We start from the raw sequence: 27,115 nt of genomic DNA, 5'->3' as shown, positions 1-27,115 counted from the left end.
GATATTTTTTTAAATATTCAGATAGCTCACTAAACGCAAAGCTTCTGTGAAGAAAACAGTTGCTAGAAAGCAACTTTTAACAAAGACAACTGAACAATTTCAAAGTAAAATCATACCACACTTATTACACATTTTTTCACCACAAGCAAGAGCGAGTCCGCCGTGTGATATAAGAAACATGAAAGATATGCATGCAGTGGACTCGCTCTCTCTCTTGTTTCATTCAAACGCAGCTGCTGCCATTTTGTGACTATTGTTTTGTACACTGTTGGATTATGAGATACAAAGGTACGATTTTAACACCATAGATATCTATATAAAGGCTAGATATCTCGTCCCCACTGCTGGCCAATGGAGGTCGACGTCAGCACCTGGCGGCCATCTTGTCACAGGCAGCTCGCTCACTCGTAACATTGTTTTAATGGTGCATGTACTTTTTAAATCACCGTAACTTGCTCAATTTTCTACCGATTTTCAAACGGTCTGGTTTGTTATAAACGGCAGAGATGTAGTTATGATACTGCATACTTATGAATAATAAGTGCATAAATAAATAATCATCCAGAATTACAGCCACGTTAATAACGTTTGTAAGAAACCAAACCGTTTGTAAATCCGTCAAGATTTCAACGAGATAAGTGTATTTCTTACATCAGATACCACAGAGCCCGTCAGAAAGCCTGTCTGTGACAAGATGGCCGCCGGTGATGACGATAAATACTCCGTCGTGAGACATCTAGACTTTATATAGATATCTATGGTTAAAACAGTTTAATCTGAAATCAATATATCAAATCCCCATAATGAAATGCTGTGTAATAAGTAAGATGAATGAGTGTATACCGTATCTCTTAAATGTGCGTTTAGTTTGAATTTCCTGCTGCAACTGCTCACTCCGCGGCAGCTTTGCATTTAAAGACCTAATAAAATATTTCAACTCAGATCAAGATTTCATGTCTAATTATTTACAAATATGGCAAGTACCCGTGTAAAAAGCGGGATAATGTACATCATCCTCATCATCCTGTTGGGGGTTATTTTCAGAAAACCACCAGCTGGATGTACATTATTACTTAAAACTAGTGGTTATCAATATTTTGATTTAAAGACAGCCCTTATTGTCCATCACAATATTTGAAGCCCTGCCCTCATACAGACTAAAATATTTGTAATTTTAAAATAACTTTTGATGAACAGAAACTGGAAGCGATTCATTTTGTGATTCCAGTAGTTTTAAATTTACTTCTTGACATTTCAATTAAGTTTAAATTTGATGTCATCCTGGGGGGCCCTTGGAAACTTACTGAGGTCCCCTGGTTGAAATACACTGCTTTAAAACCATATAGTTACAGATTATAGCCAAAGTCATTCTGCTATCAACATTTACAAAAGTGACTCTTAATTCATGCACTACATTTTAATGATGCCATTGGTGATCATTCACAATTAGTTTTATTCCTTTATTGAGGGTTGGGGTTATAAGACACACAGTATATTATGCCATAATTATAGATAATATAGACTTCAACAGAAAAATATAATTTAAATAATGCTAAGAAACACATGAAAATGATTGGAATACATGAGTATTTGAACAAAGAACTGTGAGCCAACAGGGGGAGACGTAACACGGGTTTAAAACAGTTGCAATGCAGGATATTACAATCTTTCCTCGCTCTCTGTTGTCTCTAAGTCTCTTTATAACACTTTCATTCTCTACAACGCTGTACTTCAGAGATGTGTGGCCCTGCTTTTAGGCTGGGCTTTTTTCTCATCATATTTTTAAGTATGCTTTTAAAGTAATACAAATACACAATGTTGAATTTTTTCCAGAATGTTTTCTAACTTTACTAAGATTTTCTCCACAGGGACTGCAGATTGTGTACAGTTTGAACAGTCTCCACGTTTGTTTGCCAATCAAAATGGCAAGGCAGAGATCAACTGCAAGCATGATGACAATAACTTAGTTGTCATGTTATGGTATCGACAACAGAGCACGTCTCTAGATCTCATCGGCTTCGGTTACTCAGGATCTTCACCAAACTCTGAGCCTGGATTCACAGAGCGATTTACACAAACTAGAGAGAACACAGTGACAGGATCTCTAACCATCACAGACCTCACGCCGTCAGACTCGGCTCTTTATTATTGTGCTGCTAGTACACAGTGCTGCAAAATCAATTATTACTAACAGAAAAACCCTCAACCTCTATTCTGAGATATGTATTTTTTTTTTCTTCATTTTTATGTTACTGTAAAATATTGAGATATGATTATTATGACACAAGTGGTGAACCACTATCAGGTGTGTTACACAAACCATGACTAACTGCCAATTCCTTTCAGATGAGAAGTAAACAAAAAGCAATGGAAAATGAATTGTGTCTGCACTGCAGTTAGTGCTGTTTATTTGCACATGCTCATGCCTTCTGTGTTATTTTAGTGTGTGATGTATATTGAAGATACCATGAAAATTTGAATGCACAGTTTTTGACCTATCTGAGTGCTATAGATCGTGGAGGATGCATTGCAGCATATTACTGTGAATGTGTAATTCACCAATTTCAGACCATCAAACTGTTTTAGCTTATCAATATTTCAATTGCATTTCAGCATCTCAATTGGCAAGTCAAGAAAACACATATTTTCTTCTTTTTTTTCAGTGTTCAGGCCCAGAGGCAGTAAAGCAGCACTAAATGCTTCTTGCATGTGTCAAAGTTGGGAAGATGTTTTAATGTTGGTGCACCTTTGTTGCAGTACACCTTTTTCTTCTGAACAAAGTCTTGTGCATTTTTTTGGCTTATATGAGGCATGCCCTAATACAGTCTGATCTCCTGAAATGAATCCAGTTAACTGTTTACACACTTTTTTTCAGCCATACACTGTAAAAAAAAATATTGTTAGTTTAACTTAAAAAAGTAAGTAACCTGGTTGCCTTAAAACTTTAAGTTGATTGAACTGGAAAAAGTGAGTTAATACAATGAAGGAGATTAATTTAATCATCAGAAACTCAAAATAATAAGTTATCTGAACTAAATAAATTATTTAAGTTGATTTGACAAAGAAAAAATGTGATCACAACATTTTTTTACAGTGTGATCACTCAATGTCTTCAATACAATTCTGAAAAGTTGATATATGTACTTTGATTAATCAGATTATATATTTAATTGTAACTTATAAAATGTCATCTTAACTTAATCTGAGTATTCAATGAAGAAACTCCGATATGGTACACACATTTGTCTTAAGCATTAGATTGGAAACTCAGCTGGGTGATTTGTATGGTAGTATGCAATTATTCTGCAATGTTCTCACAACATGACTTTTTATGCAAGATGAAATGTACAATGCAATAAATGCTGCACACAGAAACAGAAATTGAACATTCATTTTCCGTTTAAGTAAATATAACAAAATGAGAAAGGCAAAATTATGGGATCCCATGCCAAACTCTGAACACCACATGCATTTACACAAACTAAGAAAATCAAAAAAAATATTACATTGTGCCCCGATTTTCCCCGACTTGTGCTTTTCATTTAGGCTAGGTCTCTCTTGAACAATGTCCATGAATCACAATCTACAAATCACAGCCCCTCCTCTTGGAGTTTGCTACTTTTTGCAACTTACAGTACATTTCCACTTGATCTAGGCTCAATCCACTGAGAGATGAGGAACAGCCGCATCCCAATACTTCTTCTGAAATGGCTCATTATTATCTGTCAAAGTGAGAGTCATATCTGCAATATGGATATTTACACAGTTTAGACAACTCTTTAACTTATTCAAGACAAACTTGCTGAGCACATGCTAGACAACTATGCATTATTACTCATTACAATTATGCAATACGTGCCGGTTCAGTGTTATTTGGTTATGTAACATTTGTATATTTCTGCAGGTCAGACATGGGCTCACACCGTGCTTCAGTCGACACGTTTCATATCAGCGCTACCAGGAGCTGAAGTGACTATAGACTGCAGCATGGCAGCAGGAGTGAGCATGGGTAGTTACACTATGCTTTGGTACAGGCAAGTCCACTATGGACAACCTGTAGAATATCTTATAAAAGAGTATGAAAAAGCAACACAGAACTTTGAAGCCATTCTAAAGGACAACTTGTTCAGTCTGATTGTTTCGAACGTCGGTGCACATGACAGTGGCACATATTACTGCGCTGCGAGACACAGTGAAGCCAGAACTGAGCACACTCTAACAAGAAGCTTGATATGATTGACACCTGGTCTAAGAGAAACTTTGCTCTAAGAATATCCTGGTTGAAAGCCGCTATGGTTATAATAAGACATGGAAAATTCTGTAATCCATTGGCTGCGGTGTTGGGAAAGCCAGGTCATCCCGGTATATTTTTCTGTTGATGTGAAAAACAATCGGGTACATTTAGCAATATAGCATGTGAATTATGTACATGATATATATTCCAATGTTATGATGAACTATATGCTTTTCCCTAGACGTTTCGAGTATGGATGCTGATTGTTAGAAAGCAGCTGTCTGAATCAGAGACGACGAACGGGAATGTTACATTAGCAACACATTATTAGCTGTTTGAAAACATAGTCAAGCAAAAGGCTAAGCATATTAATTACCGTTATGTGTATACATAAAATTAGAGCCCGACCGTTAAAGGATTTTGAAGGCCGATACCGATACAAATATTTGTTGGTTTTAAAATCCGATATTCCGATATATCGGCCGATATTTTTATTTTATTTTTTTTTATTTCAGAAACGTGCAACAAAACATTAACAGATTTCCCTAACATCCCCATCAGTTTTTATAATTGTTATTCAAGCAATGTATGTCTCGTGACCAACTCAACGAGTGTTGCCAACAGGGACGGTGTAGAGTGCCCTCTGGTGGACAAACTATACAACTCCAACACTCATGACATGGTTGAAGCGTGTTTCGTCCATTTTTTTTTTTTTTTTTTTTTATTCATTTATTGGCCATTATAAGTGCCGATACCGATAGTTTGTAAAATCCCTAATATCGGCCTGCCGATAAATCGGTCTGGCTCTACATAAAATGCATTACCATTCTGATACATGATCGACTTGTATACAAGCCTGTATAATTCACTTTTCCACTTCTTCTGGATCAGTTTCTGGTTCAAACATATATGTCTGAATTAAACCAGTATTCCCACTTGCCATCGTGCAACGTTTACAGCAGTTGACAGTGGATTAGTTGTAAGGCGGGGACTAATTTTCCACCAAAGATGTTGTACCATTCAAGCTATTTTAAGGCTAGATTTTTTTTTTCACAGAACAAACGTTTAAATATGTCAGTTTGGTGATCACAGGTGAGTTTTAAAGGATAAAATTGACTAGTCAGGGTGACAATGCTGCTTTTCATCATATTTTCAACTCAGGATTTCTTAAAATTTTGTATAAATAAATCTCCTCTGTTCAAGTCTTTATTGGTTTTACCTCTTAATAGCTACATTTATTATTAGCCATAGTCACGGATTTAGAAACTTATCCAAAAAATGTTAGGGTATTATACTTTAAATATGTGTAGTATATTTTATACTAGAAATTATGAGTAGCTTGGTGTGTAGCTCATGAGCGCTGAAGAGATGTGTTGGCACATGTGCTTTTATTTTCACAGGAAGTTGTCATATGCCATACCACAGACCCATAACAGTCCAGGAAGTCATTCACAGCATCACTGAACACCTCATTCACTCATGGGACAGAATGGAGCTCAGCTGGCTCATATTCACGTTACTGCTGACTGTCTGTAAGCCTATTGGATTTAGAATTTTATTTTCAACCTTTTATACTTTTTAAAAATTTCCTTGTGAAAAAGTGCACCTTAGAATTAAAGAGCATTTCTGGAAGTAATATATTTTATGTATTTTTGTGAAGTGAATTTAAAGTTTCAGACAATTGAATGCATGTTATTTGCAATCAAATTAAAATGTTTTATTGTTTAAATTTATATTAAATGCAATTAATAGAACTTTAGAGTGCTTCTTTACATTCTCAATTTCGATGCAAGTACATTTCACAATTGCTTTTACTGTTTTTGAAATATTATTACAGTGAGTGACTGCCATTGGTGAACTTAATTATCAATGTCATTTCTTTTGAAACTTCGAATGTATTTAAATATTTGTAACATTTGTATGTTTAACCACTTTAAAATTTCACGTTTAATTCAAAAGTTACTTGTGGTTGTAGAATTTACTCGCAATGTCTGAATGAAAATTGTTTCAAAATAAATACTACACCAATTTATTTTCAGTGTATATTATCTAAAAGTAACTATTTTTTAAAATATAAACTTTTTAATATTTGAAGTACACTACAAGAGCACATTCAGTACAATTAAGTACACCTCTTTTTCACAAGGGTTACCGACAACATGGATGTATCTTGTAACATGTATCTTTATCTACAATCCTGTTTTCCAGATAAATCCAATGGAGAGATCCGTCAACAGCCAGACATCTTCGCCACCAATTCTGTGACATTAACATGTGAACATGATAATTCCGATCACTATAGATTGTTCTGGTACAAGCAAACAAAGCTGGACGTGGGTTTGACTTTAATGATATTTTCTGCTGGCCAAAATATGGCGGAGAATGAAGCTTCATTTGATTCTTCTAAGTATAAAGCAACCCGTCCTGAAATAAAGAATTCCTCACTGCAGATTCTGAAACTAGAGACTGAAGACTCGGCTCTTTATTATTGTGCCACAAGCACACAGTATCATACTACAGCTGCACTGCTAAACAACAACCACAACTCCAACAACACTGTGTTGACATCAGGGGGATGAAAAATGTAGACATTCATCTATATCAGCTAGAATAATGATATATTAAGGGTGAAATAATACCCTCATGTCACAATTCGATACTTTTCACGATACGATACTCCAAGACATATGATAAAAGGCTAACAAAAAAGTACTGTTGATTAAAATGCTAACTTTGACATTACATTGTGGGTGTAAATGAATAGGCTTGGACTTGGTGCTTGTAACCCAAGGACAATGGTGACACCAAAATAAAAATATTCATGATTCTGAAGCAGAAAATACAGAATTATTTTAGACGAATATTCTTGCACTAGATACATTTAATATATTTATAATAATGTTGGACACTTTTTACTGGTCAAGTTACAGTACATAAGTCATTTTGCATTATCAGGACCCATAAATATCCCCCCATTGCATTATTATACATTATAATCAACATTATATATAGTACTGACATTAAAACTTTTGTGAGAATTTTTTCTCACACAATAATTTTTTATTTTTGGGGAACTAACCACAATGCATATTGTTGTCACTATCCACAAAACGTATTGTTGCATTTTTGTATTACAATATATTGTGGCACAATATATTGTTACACCCCTAGTGAATATGTACTTACTTTCAAAGGTTGATGGTGACATGAAACCATTGCTTTACCATTTTGCAAAGTGGTAAATCTACTCTTATAATAATCTTTAATATTAATAATATTAATCTTTTATAATTGGTGTTTTTGTTTGTAAGTTGTAATCAAATAAAGTCAAAAACTATAGGAATAGTTTAATAGGACTATAGGACTAAATCAGACTTCATATAGGTTAGAAAAAAGGGATATTTATAATAATAGTAGGCTATAAGAATAGTAACTAGAATGTACATTTCCAGAAGAAAATGTGAAGTGGTGCTTGCAGTGGCAAAACTCACCACCTGGCATACGTGCCAACAACCATATACGATTACGATATTCTGATGCTGAGATACTGCTTATTCATGTTGCTAGGCGGTTGCTAAGGTGTTCTGGGTGGTTGCTAGGCGGTTGCTAGGGTGTTCTGGGTGGTTGCTACTTGCTAGGTTTATCTGGGTGTTTGCTATGGGGTTGGTATGCGGTTGCTAGGGTAATCTGGGTGGTTTGCTAGTAATGATGAAAAAGGTTAGATTAGGTCTACAATTGCACTTGTGTGTATACCACATACGCAAGGCTTTCATATGTCATTTCCTGTTTGCTTTGTTCACTCACTAAGTGCAGTCAACTCTATCTAGAAGGGGTGAGAGGCAACAAGGGGTTGAATCTCCTCTTCTGTGTCATGGGACTGCTGTGTTTGGGGTTTATTTTCCTGCTACTCATTAGTAAGTTTATCCTGTAGTCAAACATTTATGTAGAAATCATATTGTTGTTGCAAGTTGACATAATCAATTGTTTTCTACTCAACAGAGTCATTAGCAGCAATAACCATCACTCAGAATGATCAAGTCAGTAAAACTCAAGTGATTACCCAGCGGGATCAACCGGTTATTCTCAAATGTAACCATGATGATGGCAGCTATTATTATATGTACTGGTACAGACAGAGAAGTCAAGGAGAACTGTCCCTTGTTGCAATTTCTCTGGGAAAAGATACTGTAGAAATAGTTGCCCCATTCACTGACACCAAATACACAATGAAACGTCCCGAGATTAAAGAATCTACGCTGGAGATCAAGGATCTAGTAGACGAGGACTCAGGCATTTATTTCTGTGCCTCCAGCATTACACAGTACCTTAAGTTAACCAAGCAGCTGTACAGTAACCCCAATCTGAGCCACAGTGAACAGAGGGGAAATACGTGATAATAAAGGTGGCTCCCTAATCATGGCAAAGGGGACTAATCATATATATACATTTATGAAATTATGAATATATTGCTTAAACTGAATGTTTATGTAAATCCTGAAAAGTAGTTGTAAAATTGAACGTCTACCCTAAATGTATTCATGCACATTATAAATCAAAAAATACCTATACGTCACTTCAATAGAGGAGTTTGAGGAATAATACCCATAAATAAATATAGCTAATATAAATGACCATACTTATATGCAATATGTGTTAATATAAAAAATTAATTATGAATTTAAGTTCAATTAGAAAGCTCTAAACTGAATGATAAATGTCTGTTGCACTGCTTAGTGCCTAATATGTCAAATGTCCACACAGTTATTAACAAATATGTACACGACGTAACCCTTGGCCCTCTAGCGGTTAAAAAACAAAACTGCATTCATTTTGCGGAATTACTTATTTGTGCTTCGGCTCTTTGAACGGATGAATATGGTGCTCTCTCATAACAAAAATAAATAAATAAATAATTTATATTTACAAACATAAAATAAAACATTCACAAACAAGAGATATAATCAGTTTAGATGGAAAGGATCTCCAGCTGAAGTTACTATTGCTACACCCATTAATAAACGCAGTTTTTAACTTACCTTTTGCAAATAAACTCCAGCACAGCGCTACAACCATAATGAATATTGATTATTGACCCTATATACAATAGATAATTCTTTACAATTACCTCTTTTCGAGAGCTACATATGGCAATTTATCAGTTCAATAAAATACCTCAACGTTACTCACCTGTTGAGTAATCAAAACATCACAAACTCCCGCCTCCGCGTCTTCAGTTCTCGCATCTCCGAAAATCCAAGCTAATTGATCCTCGTTTTATTAAGAGCGCTGTCCTCTTCTATTGTTGTTTTCTTTGTCGTTTAAAACTGGTAATTCCTCGGAGGTTCGTGATTTATTAGTAGCTCCGTGTCAAGCTTTCTCGCTTGTTGTGCGTCAGGCCATACGCCCATAGATAACATGGTGACCGAGACCGGAAGTAGGGTAAACTTTTTTACGGTGAAACTGAAAGCGTTTAACGCTAGCACAGTTGCAGTCGGTGGACTAAAAAAGCGGTCCGTCCTGTTGCTTACCTTTTTATGTGGTTTATGTCAACCCAAAGAATAAACAACCTAATTTATCACTTCACAGCTTTCCGTGTTTTCATGGAACAACTGGGGAGAAGTTAAATCACGTCGGACACAGACGACAACAATACGACCAGCAGCTACGATCGACATTCATTCTCAAAATGGACTGTGAACAGCTTGTTTTCTCTCAGTCATTTATATCTGACAAAAGTAAGAATAGTAGATGTTTTCAATTTTGTTGATAGTTTTCAGGGAGCTGTGAAAACATCGAAATTGGACAAGGTTACAAATTCTTGACGCCTACATAAAGTCGTTCCATTCATTGGCTATGGCAATCTCATCATAAATGGTTTAACAGTATTTGAAAACATACATAATTATATATATTGCATATAACAAAAGCAATTTTCATACATTTAAAAATGTGAGACAATATATTTACTAATATGGTAGCCTCTGCAAGTTCCGTCGTTATGGGAGTACGACGGATTTAAATTCCGTCAATATCAGGGCCCCCCTGTCCTTGTCTTAAATTACCCTTTTCATTATTTTAGGGCCGTCAAATAGTGTAATAAATGTCTTAATTTTAGTTTGAATGGATCGGAAGGAAGGTTCACCCTGCTTATGGAGATCTAATCAAAGCCTGGACTGGAGCATTGCTTTGGAAATCAGATAAATAATTTGTAATCTTATCTCTGGATCTGCACATGTGTTCATAACCCATACAAAACAGATGCATGTATTATTGCTTGTCTTTTAATCCATATAGCCGTGTGCTCTCTGTGCTGTCTTCTGACATTAATATACAGACAACTTTCAGAAGAGCAGTAAAGTTTAATATGAATGAATCTTCGTCTGGATTAAAGATCATATGCTGACCTCTGCAGGATGATATGAGGAACTTTAGGGCTGTTGTTATACTGTATTTTACAGTAGCAGATGACATGACATCATGATGTGTTTCTTTCCACATTCATCACTGTAATCTCTGATTAGGTAATCATCAGCAATAAAGATGTTTAAAGGTTGCTCTTGCTTTGCTTCTGGTTTGTTTAGTATGTTTCTTATATTGTCAGATTGGAAAAATCATTATTTTATCATATTATATGTTAAGCAATAAGAATTCTGCCACTGAGAGAAAAAGTCAATAAAACACAATTTTTGTAATTCTTTACAGGATGTTGTAGAAATATTGAGGTCTTTTAAAACTGCGCTATAAAGAAAATAATATTATGAACGAGCATTTATTAAAGAGTTATTAACAGAAATATTTGATTACACTGTGGTCATTGTTATCATATGCCTTTCGTTGTCTTTGCAGGGCACGTATTATTTAGCTGAAGTGCTAAAAATTTCTTGCACATAGATTTTTTTGTAACAGATGTTTACTACAGTTTAATTTGTCTTACATGGATTTAAACAATAGTAATAACATTTAAATGGTCCTAGTGCATAATATAATATAAGTGCAGTAGACGCCTGAGCTGGCGGCCCCGCCATGTCCCGTTGGATCTTCGGCGTTACCTGCTTGTCGGCTCCACCCTGGTCTCCTCTCCCACCTGCTCTGCCCCCGTCAGTCGGCCCGCTGGAGTCATCAAAATCTGTTATCTGTGCTGTTGTCCAGTCTCTCTAGTTGGAATTTTCACTCCAAAATGGTGGCCGCGCTACCAAAAAAGCATCAGCGTTTCTCTCTTGTTCTTCTATACTCTTTGGCCAGGAGGGGGAAGTAATGTCACAGTGGTGTTACGTTTAATTTGTTTTCATTGGACTTGTCTGTCGTCAGATCACTTGTCATTATCATTATTAGTTCATCTGTCTCACCTGTTACCTTGTTAGTCTTCCCAGCTGTTTCTCGTTTCCCCATGTATTTAAGGCCCGGGTGTCACAATTCTATTTTCGAATACTATTTAGGACGGATAGTTTGCGAATTGGGACGCAGGGACAGTGTCTGGTTGTGTTTCCCTTGTTTGGCACTAGAGGTCCTCGTTCTTAAGGGGTCCTTCACATTTGACTTCATTTCCCAGTATTCTGTCTGTCACTGTCACTCATCAGTTCATTGCACTCAGCTTTCCTCGTAATCATTGTTCCCAGCTGTTCATTGTTAGTCTTGTTAGATCTGTGTATATATTGCCTGTCTGTGTCAGTATGTGTATGGAGTTGTTGTTGTATGTCACGCTATTCTTCTGAGGTCTGTTTCAAATCGGTTTTTGTTTCTTGTTTTGGACTGCTTTGTTTGATTTTGACCCTTGCCTGACTGACTACGATTGTGGATTGCCCTTAAATAAACTACTGGTATTGGATTATCTGTTCTTGTGTGTGTTCTATTATAGTTAGCATATGTAACATGTGTATGAAAGACAATTCTTTATATACTTTCAATAACACTTTATAATAAGGTCCCATTTTTAACTTTATTTAATTAGTTAACAAGCATCATCCATCCACCCACCCATCCACCCATCCATCCATCCATCCATCCACCAACCCACCCACCCACCCATCCATCCATCCAGCCACCCACCCACCCACCCACCCACTCACCCACTCATCCATCCATCCATCCATCCATCCATCCACCCACTCATCCATCCATCCATCCATCCATCCATCCATCCACCCACTCATCCATCCATCCATCCATCCACCCACTCATCCACCCACCCACTCATCCATCCACCCATCCACCCACTCATCCACCCATCCACCCATCCATCCACCCATCCACCCATCCATCCACCCACCCATCCATCCATCCATCCATCCATCCAACCATCCATCCACTCACCCACTCATCCATCCATCCATCCATCCATCCATCCACCCACTCATCCATCCATCCATCCATCCACCCACTCATCCATCCATCCATCCATCCATCCATCCACCCACTCATCCACCCACCCACTCATCCATCCACCCACTCATCCATCCACCCATCCACCCATCCATCCATCCATCCATCCACCAACCCACCCATCCATCCATCCATCCATCCACCCACCCACCCACCCACCCACCCATCAATCCATCCACCCACCCACCCATCCATCCATCCACCAACCCACCCATCCACCCACCCACCCACTCATCCATCCACCCACTCATCCATCCATCCATCATTCACCCATCTATCCATCCACCCACTTATCCATCCATCCATCATCCAACCACCCACCCACCCACCTGTCCATCCACCCATCCATCCATCCGTCCATCCACCCATCCACCCATCCACCCACCCACCCACCTGTCCATCCACCCATCCATCCATCCATCCATCCATCCATCCATCCATCCACCCATTCATCCATCAATCCATCCATCCACCCACCCACCCACCAACCACCCAACCATCCATCCATCCATCCACCCAAATATTTTTTTTTTAAAATTAAAAAAGGTAGCTGCAAAATTATTACATCAAATTACAGTTACTGGTTTACCTCAAATAAAAATTGTTTGTTAAATATCAACCAAAATTAATACATGCAAACAAAATAGATTTTATGAGTTGAATCAAGTAACAATAGCTCTTTAAGGTATCAGTTGCAGGTTAGCACTTCTCCCAATGTGATTGTAAAGTGTCACCGAAGTGCCTTTCAGACTCAAACCATTGAACAGATCCAGTTGTTGCATTGTTCCCACACTGATGATAGTTACATGAGGATGTGGGAGGGGTCGGCAAACTGTCATTGAGACATTTTTAGGAGGAGGAATCTGCACCTGCCCAAATTCTCAGTAATCACAGAAATAGCAACATAGACTTTATACAGATAGACATAAAAAAAGAACATGTGCAAGAGAATGATGAAAAATAAAGATAAAATGGGGGACGGGGGGAGTGTGGGGGGAAAGAGAGCAAGAGAATTTTTCGTTTTTGTCTAATGTTTTAGCACCGTGGGGACAGGGGGCCACGGTGATACAATCCCATAGAGCCGCTGTACAAAAACCTCCTGCCATGTACAGTCAATTACACAGAGACAGAGAATACAAACATTGCACAGATTTCTATTGGATTTCAACCGCAAATATTGGCTAATGATCTCTAGGACAGAGGGAGCAATAAGATTTTGAGTTATTCCCACATTGTAATGAATTTGATCACATTTTATTGGCGATAAATACGTGTACGTGTTCTTGAGGTTGGACTTGATATTTTTCCTGAAATATATATATTTCACATTTACATGCTTTTACATCAAACAGCCTTCTGGGAGACAACTATTATGGAATTATTGGATTTTTATATGGCCATGGAAAAAGAGGATTTCTAATGCAAATTTCGGAGCGCTGGTTTACATTGTGCCTCTGGCTCACAAGCATACTTTGGAAATGGAACAAAACTGACCGTTTTAGGTAAGTTTGCTTGATTTAATTGTTTAAATGCTCTAACTGACCAGTGTTCAATAGACTTTTATAGTCCTTTCATATATTTATTATGACTTAACTATGGAATAAGTAGAGGCCCATTCAAAAACGCTTGAATTATTCATAACATTGTTTGTGCCATAAATATCTCACTGTGACAATGCTTATCAAGCTCACTTTGGAGATGGAACAAAATTAACAGTTCTTGGTAAGAAACACTTTTAACTATGCTAATATATAGGCCTAGGTGGGGAATACTAAATTCCAAAACTAAGTGGCTGATGATTGTCATTGAAGACTATGCCGAAATTTCGAGTAAAATACAGTGTTCAATTTGAGACTGTTTTTGACATGACATTCGTATGCTGTGCCAATTATCAAGCCTATTTTGGTGGCGGCACTAAATTAACCGTTCTTGGTGAGTACTACTTCAGATTCAATTGGAAACTTTTACAAATATACTGAGCAACTGTTTTATGAGTTTATCATCTAAACTAACCTAATTGAAAACATAAAATGTGTCATGTGAGCAAACAGATATATATCACAATACAATCAAAAAGAACCACATATGAGTTTAGTAAACGTAGGTCAAAGTAATTTTATCAGTGAGCCTGCATGCTGTGCTTTGGATCCAGCCAGGCTATCTTTGGCCAAGGGACAAGATTGACTGTTTTAGGTAAGTACATATAAAAGACAATGACGTGGACACATATAATTACCAATGGCAATTGCATAATAAAGTGGAGTAAGATTTCGTAAGGTAGACGTTAGTGATACAGTCTTGATACTCTGTGCTCAAACACGCAAGCATACTTTGGAAACGGCACCAAACTCACTGTTTTAGGTAAGAAAAACAATAATTATAACTTTAAATCTTCTAGAAATACTAAGTGTGATAACAAAAAAGTATCAGTCTTCATTGTGTCTTATGACTGCTTGAATTTGTTTGTGACCAAGATTTTGCTGAATATTGTTGGCTAGTGTGTTGGTACCATTTTTTATTCATCATGTTCTATGTTAAGTCGTTCCTTAGACGATGTTATCGCCAGTGCCAGTTGGATGTAGTTAGTATAAAATCGTTAGTGGAGTTTTTTACCGCCGCTGGACATCAGTGTAATCAGTTCAGTCCGGCACACTTCGGCAGTGGAACTAAACTTACAGTAACAGGTGAGACGTTTTTGACTGCATTTGTTGGATAAGTATTATTAGGTACTGAAGTTTGAGGATAATAAGTCTATTAGACCTGGCACATATCCTAGACATTTTATTAGTGCATACGTATGCTGTGTCTACTACTGCTCAGGCTTATTTTGGTGAAGGAACAAAGTTAACTGTACTTGGTAAGAAACACACCTCATCATACTTTTTAAATGACAGAGATTAATCAAATGCAAGGCTTCTATTCAAAAATGCTGTTTGTATGTAGACATTGGTCAATTCTACTATATATCAGAGTTAAAGCATGTTGAGGGTTTTTCAAAAATCCCAAAACTCTTCATTGTTAATTTGCTCTTTATTGTGGAATTAGTGAGGGCATGTAGATGGTATTAAGAGAAGTGGAGGTTTTGTCTGTAGCGTAGAATCAGTGTGAACAACTACAACCCTGCATACTTTGGTTCTGGCACCAAACTCACAGTACTGGGTAAGACATATTTTGACCTAATTTTGCTTAGATTGTGAGAAAACTAAGAAAAAATGTATTTGATGACTCCTTGACATGAGGCTTCAAAAAACATGGTGTAATTTTATCATTTGCAAAATAAGTCAAATTAGAAAAAAATCCTCTTCCCAATTAAGCGAAGATAAAATGGCTAAGTAGCATTTCTGAAGCTTCAACGATTAGACTTAAGTCCACAAAGTCAGAGTAATTTTATTATTGCACATGTGTGCTGTGACTCTGGTGGAGGTCAACAAGCTTTCTTCGGCAATGGAACAAAGTTAACAGTTCTTGGTAAGACATAAAACTAAAAGCTGATATTTGCAAAAAATGTTGTACTGTAAATGTTAGAAATACCTTTTAGCTCAATCTAGATTTGATTGTCAATTGTAATACCATTCTGAGAAGTGTTGGTGTTCTCCAATTACTGAAGGAAAAAACAGTGAAATATGTGAGAAATAGCTTGGGGAGGTTTCATCTGTAGCATAGAATCAGTGTGATCAATACGACCCTGCATACTTTGGAAAAGGCACTAAACTTACAGTTCTAGGTGAGTAAGTCAAGTATCTTGATGTTCAGGCCTAAAGAAATGTTATGTATTGAGTAGAATCTTCACAATAATATTGCTTGAGTGACTCTTGAGTAAATTTGTTAGTGCACATGTGCACTGTGACTCTGGTGCTTCTCAGGCTTACTTTGGCAATGGAACCAAGTTAACTGTGTTAGGTAAGAAAATCTATTTTTTTTTTACTTATCTCGGATTATACAAGTGGCAAAGTCTACATTGATAGCTTGAGGTTTTAATTGTAGCTTAGTATCAGTGTGAACACTGGCGATCCTGCATACTTTGGTAATGGCACTAAACTTACAGTTCTAGGTGAGTAATGTGATATATAAACACTTCTCAAGATCACAGAAATGTAGCTATGAGATGTTTTGGGAATTACTAACTTTGATAACCAATGCATCATCTAAATGTATTATATTTATAATATTTATGAAATGAGCACACTAAGTCATTGCGGTAAATTTAATTGATGTAGTCGAGTTGCATTCATGAGGCATTTAAGTCAAAACTGAACTTGCATTTGCCGCCCTGAGTGAATTTGTTAGTGCACATGAGTGCTGTGACACTGGTGGTTATCAAGCTTACTTTGGCAATGGAACAAAGTTAACTGTTCTGGGTAAGAAAAATCTATTTTTATAATTATCACGGATTATACGAGTGGCATTGATAGAGTACATTGATAGCTTGAGGTTTTAACTGTAGCTTAGTATCAGTGTGAACACTGGCAATCCTGCATACTTTGGTAATGGCACTAAACTTACAGTTCTAGGTGAGTAAATTCACATAACACTTCTCAAGATGTCACAGAAATGTAGCTATGTGATGTTTAGGCATTTACTGACTTTGATATCTTGAATGATGAATCTTTAAAATGATGCTGTTTGTGTATTAAATGAGCACACTAATTGCTGTAAATTTGATTGATGTAGTCGAGGTGCATTCATGAGGCATTTAAGTTTAAACCGAATTTGCATTTGCCGCACTGAGTGAATTTGTTAGTGCACGTGAGTGCTGTGACTCTGGTACTTATCCAGCTTATTTCGGCAATGGAACAAAGCTCACTGTTCTGGGTAAGAGAATATTGAAAAAAATGTTCTTTCTGCTTCATTGATTTCTATTGACATGTCGATGCTAAACGGTAAATCCCAATGGACTTGTGTCAAATGTGTTATCCTACATTAAAATGAATAGATCTCAGTGATCTTGAGATAATCAGTCTTTAAAATGAAGTTAGATTGAGGTAAGCATGATTTTGACTATCTGAGGTATTAACAGTTGCATAGAATCAGTGTGAACATGGGTAGTGAAGCACACTTTGGCGAAGGTACTAAACTTACAGTCCTAGGTGAGTCATTTCCTTAATATTTATAACTTACAACTTAACTTACAAGGATATTTAGTAACATATCCAGTGTTGTTCAGGTCTAAAATGTTCAGGTCTAAAATTGCATTGTTTTATATGTCTTGAATGTACAATTGACTATATGGTAAATTACTCCAAGTATTTGTTCTATATAGATATTGTTATGATAATCACAAGGCGTTCGAGTAAAAACAGGTGCTAGGTCTTTAGCATTTGGTGTCTTTGGTAAATTTGTTAGTGCACATGTGTGCTGTGACACTGGTGCTGGTCAGGCTTATTTCGGCAATGGAACAAAGTTAACAGTACTGGGTAAGAAACATCATTCTATGCTATTTCATTAACAAAAGTAAAATTGCTATATTGAGTTAATATTGGATGAACTGGCAGTTCTTGAGAATCTCATTATGTCTTTAAAATTAGGTTAGATATAGTGGGATAAGTAGTTGTAGATGAGGTTTTAACTGTTGCTTAGTATCAGTGTGAACTCTGGATATCCTGCATACTTTGGCAATGGCACTAAACTTACGGTTTTAGGTGAGTAATTTGAGTATTATTTACTTCTAATACTTAAGTAAGTTGTCTTTAAAAATGTAGTTAGATGATACTGGGATCAGTGGCAATGTTCACATGCTCTGAAGTAAAGTTGAAGTTTTAACTGTAGCTTAAAATCATTGTGAACAATCGCAGCCCTGCATACTTTGGCAATGGCACCAAACTAACAGTTCTAGGTGAGTAAATGTATTATGGGTTTTATCAGGATATCTAAAATGATGTTGCATTAGAAGAATTGGACTAGTTAACTCATCTTCAAGAATAAATAGAGGCACAAGTGGCAATGTTCACATAATCTACACCATAGCTGAGGTTTTAACAGTAGCATGAAATCAGTGTGAACAATGCCAATCCTGCATACTTTGGCAATGGCACCAAACTTAAAGTTCTAGGTGAGTAAATTTAGTGTCATGTGTGATATTTATAAGCTAATATTTTAATAGAATATCTAATTTTGGTATTCACAAGAATGCATCAGAAGAACTGGGATAGCTGTAAAAATGAAGTTAGAAGTAGGATAAGTTAGTCAATGTACACATGATCTCTATAGCTGAGGTTTTAACTGTAGCTGAGAATCATTGTGAACAATCTCAGTCCTGCACACTTTGGCAATGGCACCAAACTAACAGTTCTAGGTGAGTAAATGTATTCTGCTATTTTAAAGGGGTTTTATCAGTATATCTAAAATGATGTTGCATTAGAAGAATTGGACTAGTTAACTCATCTTTAAGAATAAATAGAGGCACAAGTGGCAATGTTCACATAATCTACACCATAGCTGAGGTTTTAACAGTAGCATGAAATCAGTGTGAACTATGGCAATCCTGCATACTTTGGCAATGGCACCAAACTTACAGTTCTAGGTGAGTAAATCGGTCATTAAGGGGTTTTATCAGTCTATTTAAAAATATGTTGCATTAGAAGAATTGGACTGGTTAACTCATCTTTAAGAATAAATAAATAAATAAGTAGTGGGACAAGTGACAATATTCACATAATCTACACTGTAGCTGAGGTTTTAACAGTAGCATGAAATCAGTGTGACCAACACCAGTCCTGCATACTTTGGCAATGGCACTAAACTTACAGTTCTAGGTGAGTAAACTGAACATTAGGATCTTTAAGACCTTAAATGATTTCAGTAGTATATCTAGAATGATGATGTTAACTAGAAGAAAAGAGTTAGATAAGTGTCATGATCTCTATAGCTGAGGTTTTAACTGCAGCTTAGAATCAGTGTGAACTACAACAGCCCTGCATACTTTGGCAATGGCACCAAACTTACGGTTTTAGGTAAGAATATGTTTGTTTGCTTGTCTCTTGTAGTATGTTTTGTGAATGTGTTGGTAATAATAGTGTAATTAGTGAATGAGGAGTGTTGATATGAATTAGAAATCCTAGGATAAGAGTAGAAAGTCATCACTGTTCTTCTTCTGAGAATACTCTGTGCTAAAAGCAGTGTTGAGTCTTATAATAAACAAGCTATTTGCCTAACTCAAATCCTTCATAATGTTTAAATTTGGTGAAATGGAAAATATTTGATAATTATTTATTGCATATGGGATTGAAAATCAATGTTGGTCTACAGCCGTGTTTAAAATCTTCATTGAGTGTCTATTAACTCATCGAATGCAGTGAGATTAAAGTGATAGGAAGAGTTTTACTGTAGCTGTTGAGCAGTGTGAACAACAGACCTGCATACTTTGGTCAGGGGACCAAACTCACTGTTCTGGGTAAGAAAGTACATTTTCTGAGTTAGTTTGGGATAATTGTGAAGTGTTTTTGCAGCAAGTGCAAATAACGGAATATATAGATGATATATATATTTAACACAATTGTGGGTGAAATATGGACAAACTCAAACATTGGGTTAAAAATGTCATTTAAAAAAATGTAACCCATTGGCTGGGTTTGTCCATATTTGACCCAAAATTGGGTTAAGACAACCCAGCATTTTTTAGAGTTACACTCTAAAAAATGCTGGGTTGTTTTAACCCAATTTTGGGTCAAATATGGACAAACCCGAAATGTTGGGTTAAAAATGTAATGTAAAAATTTAACCCAACGGCTGGGTTAGTCCATATTTGACCCAAAGTTGGGTTAAAACAACCCAGCATTTTTTAGAGTGTACAGTTGTAGCTGTTCATTGGAAACTCTTAAAGTTTGTACACCATATGAATCTGTGTTTTTCTAAACCTGTAGTATTGTTGCTATTCTGTATGCTGTATAAAGTAAGATATGAGCTGTGTATAACTGTGAGCTGGTGAGTGCAGATACAGCGGCTTCATGTAAAGTTGTTTGTGGTTTTCCTGTTGAAGAAGCAATTGAGCACATAAACTGTAGAAAAGCAACCTAATTATTTACCAGCTTCCTGAGTTGAGTGTAATATGAGACATTTTTTTTTTTTTACTCTTTATGTTCTTGCAGATTTTTGGGTTCCACTTTATATGAAGTTTCTTTATATTTCTATCATTTACATTAATAATGTAATACAATGCACTTATATATAGATGGTTTTGCATTACATATATTATTATAAAACCTGCATGTATTACATCTGTGAATAATTTCAGTACTAACATTTCTGTAATTACATTTATAATTACACTGTTGACACTTCCTGGTAACACTTTATTTTCCTATGTGGTTTCTACAAAAATAACTATAGATTGAGAATAATTTCATGCAGCTAACCCTAAACCAAATCCTAACCCTATAGTAAATACATGTAGTTAATTATTTTAACTCTACTTATACTGTATAATTACACTGTACAAGGGGACCTTATAATAATTAAGAATTTTTCAGTTTCAAAGTTGTTCATGTAAATATGAATAATTTCTGACTGTCATATGCTTATAATATTTTTTTACAGATCGTGACATTAGTACAGAAGAAGACATAAATGTCAGAATTATACAACCGTCTGAAAAGGAGATCTGTAAGAAGAAGGTCACTCTTGTGTGTTTGGCCAAGGACTTCTACCCAGACCATGTGAGTATAACATGGATGGTTGGAAGCAAAGAAAGAACAGAAGGAGTAGCGACAGACCCTCATGCCACCAAAGACGAAACAAAAGGAACGTTCTCCATATCCAGCAGACTTAAAGTCCATAAGAAAGAATGGAACAACGAAAAAAACGAATTCCGCTGTAAATTGAACTTCTTCAATGGAAGCAAGACTCTGGAAGTTTGGAATACAAATACGGTCAAAGGAATTAAAGGTATGCATTAGAAATAAATAGATAAAAAAGAAAAGAAAAGCAACTGCTGACTGTGAAAATAACATTTTTTACATATTTTAATATTTTGGTTTTCTAATAATTTATCATCTAATTGCAGGGAGTGGTTATTCCAAAGGTAAGGATTTACTCTTGTCTATTTGTATGACTATGTGCAAGAGATGAATATTAGGAATTAGGGTCAGAGGTCAAAAGTTGAACAGTAATGCTGTAGAAATATAATATGTTCTAATCTGTTCTCTTCATCTCCAGAGGACTATGTAAAATCATCACAGGTTGTTAAGCTCTCATATGGCGTGGTCATTGCTAAGAGTGGACTGTATGGCCTCGTCATCTTTGTGTTTGTATGGAGAAAGGTAAGGCTGATTCAATTTTAATCAGTTTTAATAATTTCAAAGATAAGAATTTTGAAGGATGTTAATCATAAGCATCTTGTTGTGTTTGGTTACAAGTGCATTTCTTATTAATTCTTACAACAGACAGACAGATAGACAGACAGACAGACAAACAGACAGACAGACAGATGGACAGAGACAGATAGACAGTCAGACAGACAGACAGATAAACAGACAGACAGACAGATAGACAGTCAGACAGACAGACAGACAAACAGACAGACAGACAGATAGACAGTCAGACAGACAGACAGACAGACAGACAGACAGACAGACAGACAGACAGACAGACAGACAGACAGACAGACAGACAGACAGACAGACAGACAGACAGACAGATAGATAGATAGATAGATAGATAGATAGATAGATAGATAGATAGATAGATAGATAGATAGATAGATAGATAGATAGATAGATAGATAGATAGATAGATAGATAGAAATTCTTTTCTGAATGTCTTAATGTTTGTCTGATATTTGTTTTACAGGGTTCACATGGAAAGTGAAAGAACTGAACATGTCTGATTTGATGAAGTTACCAGAGAACTCTCTCCATTTCCAGGAGAAGAGATGCTGTACATATGACTGAAGATTCTCTCTAGATTTATCTCTCTTTTTGCTCTTTTCTGAATATTTATCAAGTGTGAAGATGCCTAAGATCAGATTAATCATAAAATCTAGTTGCTGTATTGGTATTTTTTTGGTTGTTTTGCTTGTTTCCTTGCAATAGCATTCTACTATAGAAAAATAGATTCAACAGAAGTCAAAATAATTCATTATTTTACACATTGAGATTTAATGTATTTTGTTTTTATTTTAATTTGTAGCCTATACATTATACAAATAAAATATTTGATGCATGGATATAATCCCCAAAGAAAATTCTCAGTTATTTCATAGGGACATTGTTTTTTTTTGTTTTTTTTTTTTGCTGTAGCCAAACTGATAGAGTAGATGTCATAAGTCTGATTCTCAGGAAACACAAATAAATTGTATATACCTTAAAAATTCCTTTGAATCATGATAACAAATATATAAGTGGTTGTTTTATTCTGCATCCTACAGTATGTGCTCTATGAGAAGCCCTCTAGTGAATACACTGTTACTGATCACTGAATATTGTTATCAACAATACATAACTTTTAGTGATCCCACTTCAACTCTTGCCTTGAAGAAACATGTTCCAGCGTCTTTAAGTTATTAGCTGAAGGAGAGTTGTTCTATATAACCTGAATGAAAATGAATGACACTTTGTGAAGGTTTTTCTCTGTAAATCCTATACGTTCCATACAATGCATTTGGGACAGTTTGTGACTGTCAAACATAAATAGAACATGTTCTTAGTTAATGTGATGTACTACATCTGTGGTTACTCTATAGGGTTCCTGTGTGAATTTAAGTGCAACTGACTTCATATCCACCAAAACTAGATGCCCAGTTGGTTAAATTAATTGCAATTTTTTTTTATATAACAGTGAGGTTACTTCTAAAAAAATCTCTAGCATAATTTCCCTGCAGTGGTACTGTATTTGGTTTGAAATGTTATTCAATCCAGTGACATTTACCTATGCATCCAGCCACTATGTACTTTTTCATTAGTTTTATTTTTATAGATAAACTATACATTTCAGTGTTTCAGCTCACACGAGACCTCTCTGGGTAACAGCTGGGAGGCCCCTATGTCTTTCATGGTCTCAAACTGAAAAGGGGCCCCAAAACCAGTGTACCACTGCCCATTATTAGCTGCTAGTTGTTGAGGTTTAGGTAACAAGATAAATCATCGTGTACTAGCTACGCGAAACTAGAATTTGGAGAAGGGACTAAACTGACGGTTCTGGGTAAGTTTACATTTTTAAACTCTGAAATATTACTTAAGTAGACATAATTCAATAAATGCACTTGTTTGACTTGTGAAATGCATTAAGATGGGTCATATTGCACATAACATGCAAATGAAAAATAGATAGCAAGGACCATACAAGGCCACTAGATAATATTTTATTTGATATATTTAAAAGGTTTATTTAATAACTAACTTAAGAATGATAAGTGTTTTTATTATCAATAATATATTAATTTCCTATTTTCAATGAGTAAATTGGGGAATATTTCCACTGAAATAATAATTTAACTATCTACACAAATGTAATAATAAAAGGATTTACAATAAAATACAGGTGGTAAACGCATAAAACTATCAAAAACAGTATACAAATGAAATCATTGAAATATTGGACTCTAAAAAATATTGCATATCTAAAAAATGCTGGGTTGTTTTAACCCAATTTTGGGTCAAATATGGACAAACCCAGCTGTTGGGTTGAATTTATAAATTGCATTTTTTAGTCCAACATTTGGGTTTGTCCATATTTGACCCAAAATTGGGTTAAAACAACCCAGCGTTTTTTAGAGTGTGCTATGTGCATTTTCCTTTTGGACGGATACAGTACATCATCCACATACCGTACATATTAGCATAAATCACAAAATACATGAAAGTGTGTTGCCATTTAAAATCATTGTACAAAAAAGAAATGACCATGCTGCGAATTATCAATTAAAATCAAGCATTTCATTAAGCCATTTAATAATGACAGTAGTAATAACAAAGTAATTGTTGTATAATAAACACTTTATTTTAGTGTCCTTGTTACACGTTACACACTCTTAGAAGAAAAAGTTCTATATAGAACCTTAAAAGGTTCTATCAGTGCTACGAATTTGGAACCCCTAAAAGGTTCTGTACAGAATCCTTTAGGGTTCTTTGTAACCAGGAAAAGGTTTCTATGGAACTTTTTGGGTTCATTTATAATCATTTGTTTTGTCCTTCCCAGATTAAATATTTCATATTATTGACAAACATCAAGACCCTAAAATGTATTTATGAATGCATGTGAATGATCACAAAATTCAAGATATGGGGGTTAGAAAATATACATATTTATATCATTTTATGTAGTTAATCAATATCACACGAAGAGTGCCGTTTCAGTTTTTCTCCTCCAAAAATCAGCATGATTATTAAGTTACTACATCTGTTTAATAAACAATAATTTAATTACATACAACAAAATGTTGCAGAATAATGTAATATATGAATGAATAATAGCCTATAAAAGAACCTTTGTGCCAAAAGGGTTCTTTCTTGTCATTATAGAACCTTTTTTAGAATAAAAGGTTCTTTGGAGTTGAGTAAAGAACCCTATGCTTCATATATAGAACCCCAATGAACACTCTTTTCTAAGAGTGCATGTAGCTTATATAGTAATTCCCATAAATTGTGCACAATTACATGCAACTAACCCTAAACCACACTCATTACCCGTACATGTAGTTTATTACTCAGTAAATATATTACACTGTAACAGACACCTTCAAATAAAGTGTAATCAAACTTCTGTGCTCTCCTTCTCAAGCTACAAACATCACTCTACCTAAAGTCAAGATCCTTCCACCATCTCCAAGAGAAATCTGTTCCAAGAAAGAGACAGGTTCAAATCTGACGTTAGTGTGTGTGGCGACGGGCTTCTATCCCGATCATGTGAGTTTGACCTGGAAAGTGAACGGCGAAGAGAGAGAGGACAGTGTATCAACCGACCCCACAGCCCATCAGGACAATACCACATTACTGTACCATATCAGCAGCAGAATCAAAGTCTCTAAAAAACTCTGGATGGATCCCAGAAGTCATTTCACCTGTACTGTTCGATTCTACAACGGAGAAGACTATGTCAATGTCACAAACACCATAAATGGTCAAAAAGGTTTGTGAAAATGCACTAAATTCACATAGACAGATTATTAGACTGTAATGTTTGGATGTGATTGCAAAAAATTGCAAGGAAGGTTTTGTGAAATATATTCTTTGCAGATGTTTGATAGCCTTATCTATTGAGATTGATAGGCGTGTCTGAGACAACAGCGATTATTGATATTTAATTGTCTAATTTGACAGTCATTGCATTCATGACTTCCATATATCAGACCTGTTTGTGTATTGGTGTTTTTTTAGAGAAGCCAAAGGGATTGAAAGTGCTTGGCTTTGGCTACGTCGTGTTCCTCTGCAAGAGCCTGATGTATGCACTGATCGTGTCTGGTGTAGTGTGGAAACTCAAGGTAATCCCTGATAAACATGATGCACATCTCACACGTCAAATATGTATTTAGAGTATATATGACTTAGAGTACGTTTACACGACAACACGGATCCGTGAAAATGATTACAAACGCTGTATACATACTGTCAGGCCATCAGTTGCCGATGTCCATTTGTAAAACAAGAAAAACTCTGCGCCTATAGACTGAACACGTAATTTGCATGTGCATGATGTCACCGTTTTCACAAATTTGCATTTTTGTAGTTTACACCGAAACGATAATGGTATCGTTTTTTAAAAATGTGCAATTTGAAACACGTTTTTAAAAGTTAGCATTTTCAGGCCCCTAAATACTGTTATCGTTTGAATGAAAGGCAAAAATACTGTTATCGTTTGAATGAAAGGCAAAAACTCATATGAAGTTGAAAACTGTTGTGTAAATGAAGGACAAATACGTTATGATCCCTTAAGTTAATAGGAATTAATTTTCCCCTACAGTTTTCAATGAAGATGAAACCATTTCCAGAGGACTGACCATGAACCTTCTCCTTGAGAGGCCAGAAGTGTCTTTCGTTAATATTTACGAAATGTGTAAGATTTCTGTGTATTTTTTTTGACTAGATTCGTGTAGTTTTGTGAGACTTCAAATCACACATATGATATTATTTTTCTAATTTTGAATAATAAAATTTGACAAATACCTTCTAAACCATGAGTATCCTGTTTATTGCACATAATAGCCTGAAACATTAATCAGGAATGAATAAACTAACAATGAGAAACATATTACACTCTCAGAAAAAAGGTACAAAAGCTGTCACTGGGGCTGTACCTTTTCAAAAGGTAAACTTTTGTCCATTTTAGGTGCTAATATGTCCATCTTAAGAGTTAATATGTATATTTTAGGTGCTATTATGTACATTTTAGGTGCTAATAAGTACATTTAAGGTGTTAATATGTACATTTCGGGAGCTAATGTCAATTTTAGGTCCTAATATGTACATTTTAGGTGCTAATAAGTACATTTAAGGTGGTAATATGTATATTTTAGGTGCCAATATGTACATTTTAAGTGTTAATATGCACATTTTAGGTGCTAATATGTACATT

At 35.7% G+C, this 27,115-nt stretch overlaps 1 protein-coding gene and 1 gene segment (V, D, J or C); both read left to right on the top strand.

Moving 5' to 3' along the window:
* LOC120475343 (uncharacterized) overlaps window positions 1-22,779 on the top strand; it is a 28,059-nt gene extending 5,280 nt beyond the window's left edge. The window contains exons 4-11 of the mRNA XM_089119964.1: window positions 1,869-2,159; window positions 3,905-4,009; window positions 8,234-8,605; window positions 15,112-15,297; window positions 21,146-21,493; window positions 21,612-21,629; window positions 21,764-21,867; window positions 22,397-22,779. Coding sequence (XP_088976090.1) covers window positions 1,869-2,159; window positions 3,905-4,009; window positions 8,234-8,605; window positions 15,112-15,297; window positions 21,146-21,493; window positions 21,612-21,629; window positions 21,764-21,867; window positions 22,397-22,414 — 1,442 coding nt within the window. The 3' untranslated portion in view covers window positions 22,415-22,779. The remainder of the gene's footprint in view (window positions 1-1,868; window positions 2,160-3,904; window positions 4,010-8,233; window positions 8,606-15,111; window positions 15,298-21,145; window positions 21,494-21,611; window positions 21,630-21,763; window positions 21,868-22,396) is intronic.
* On the top strand, window positions 22,479-26,718 carry LOC120475363 (T-cell receptor beta-2 chain C region-like). The segment is given in 4 exon segments: window positions 22,479-22,483; window positions 25,293-25,672; window positions 25,921-26,024; window positions 26,504-26,718. Coding segments are annotated over 4 exon segments (525 nt in total).
* Window positions 26,719-27,115: the final 397 nt, after the last annotated feature.

Source organism: Pimephales promelas, chromosome 15 (assembly GCF_988280905.1).
Source record: "Pimephales promelas chromosome 15, fPimPro1.hap1.1, whole genome shotgun sequence".
Classification (NCBI taxonomy): Eukaryota; Metazoa; Chordata; class Actinopteri; order Cypriniformes; family Leuciscidae; genus Pimephales; species Pimephales promelas.
Note: the sequence above shows the minus strand (reverse complement) of the source record. Positions and strands in the feature narration are given on the sequence as shown.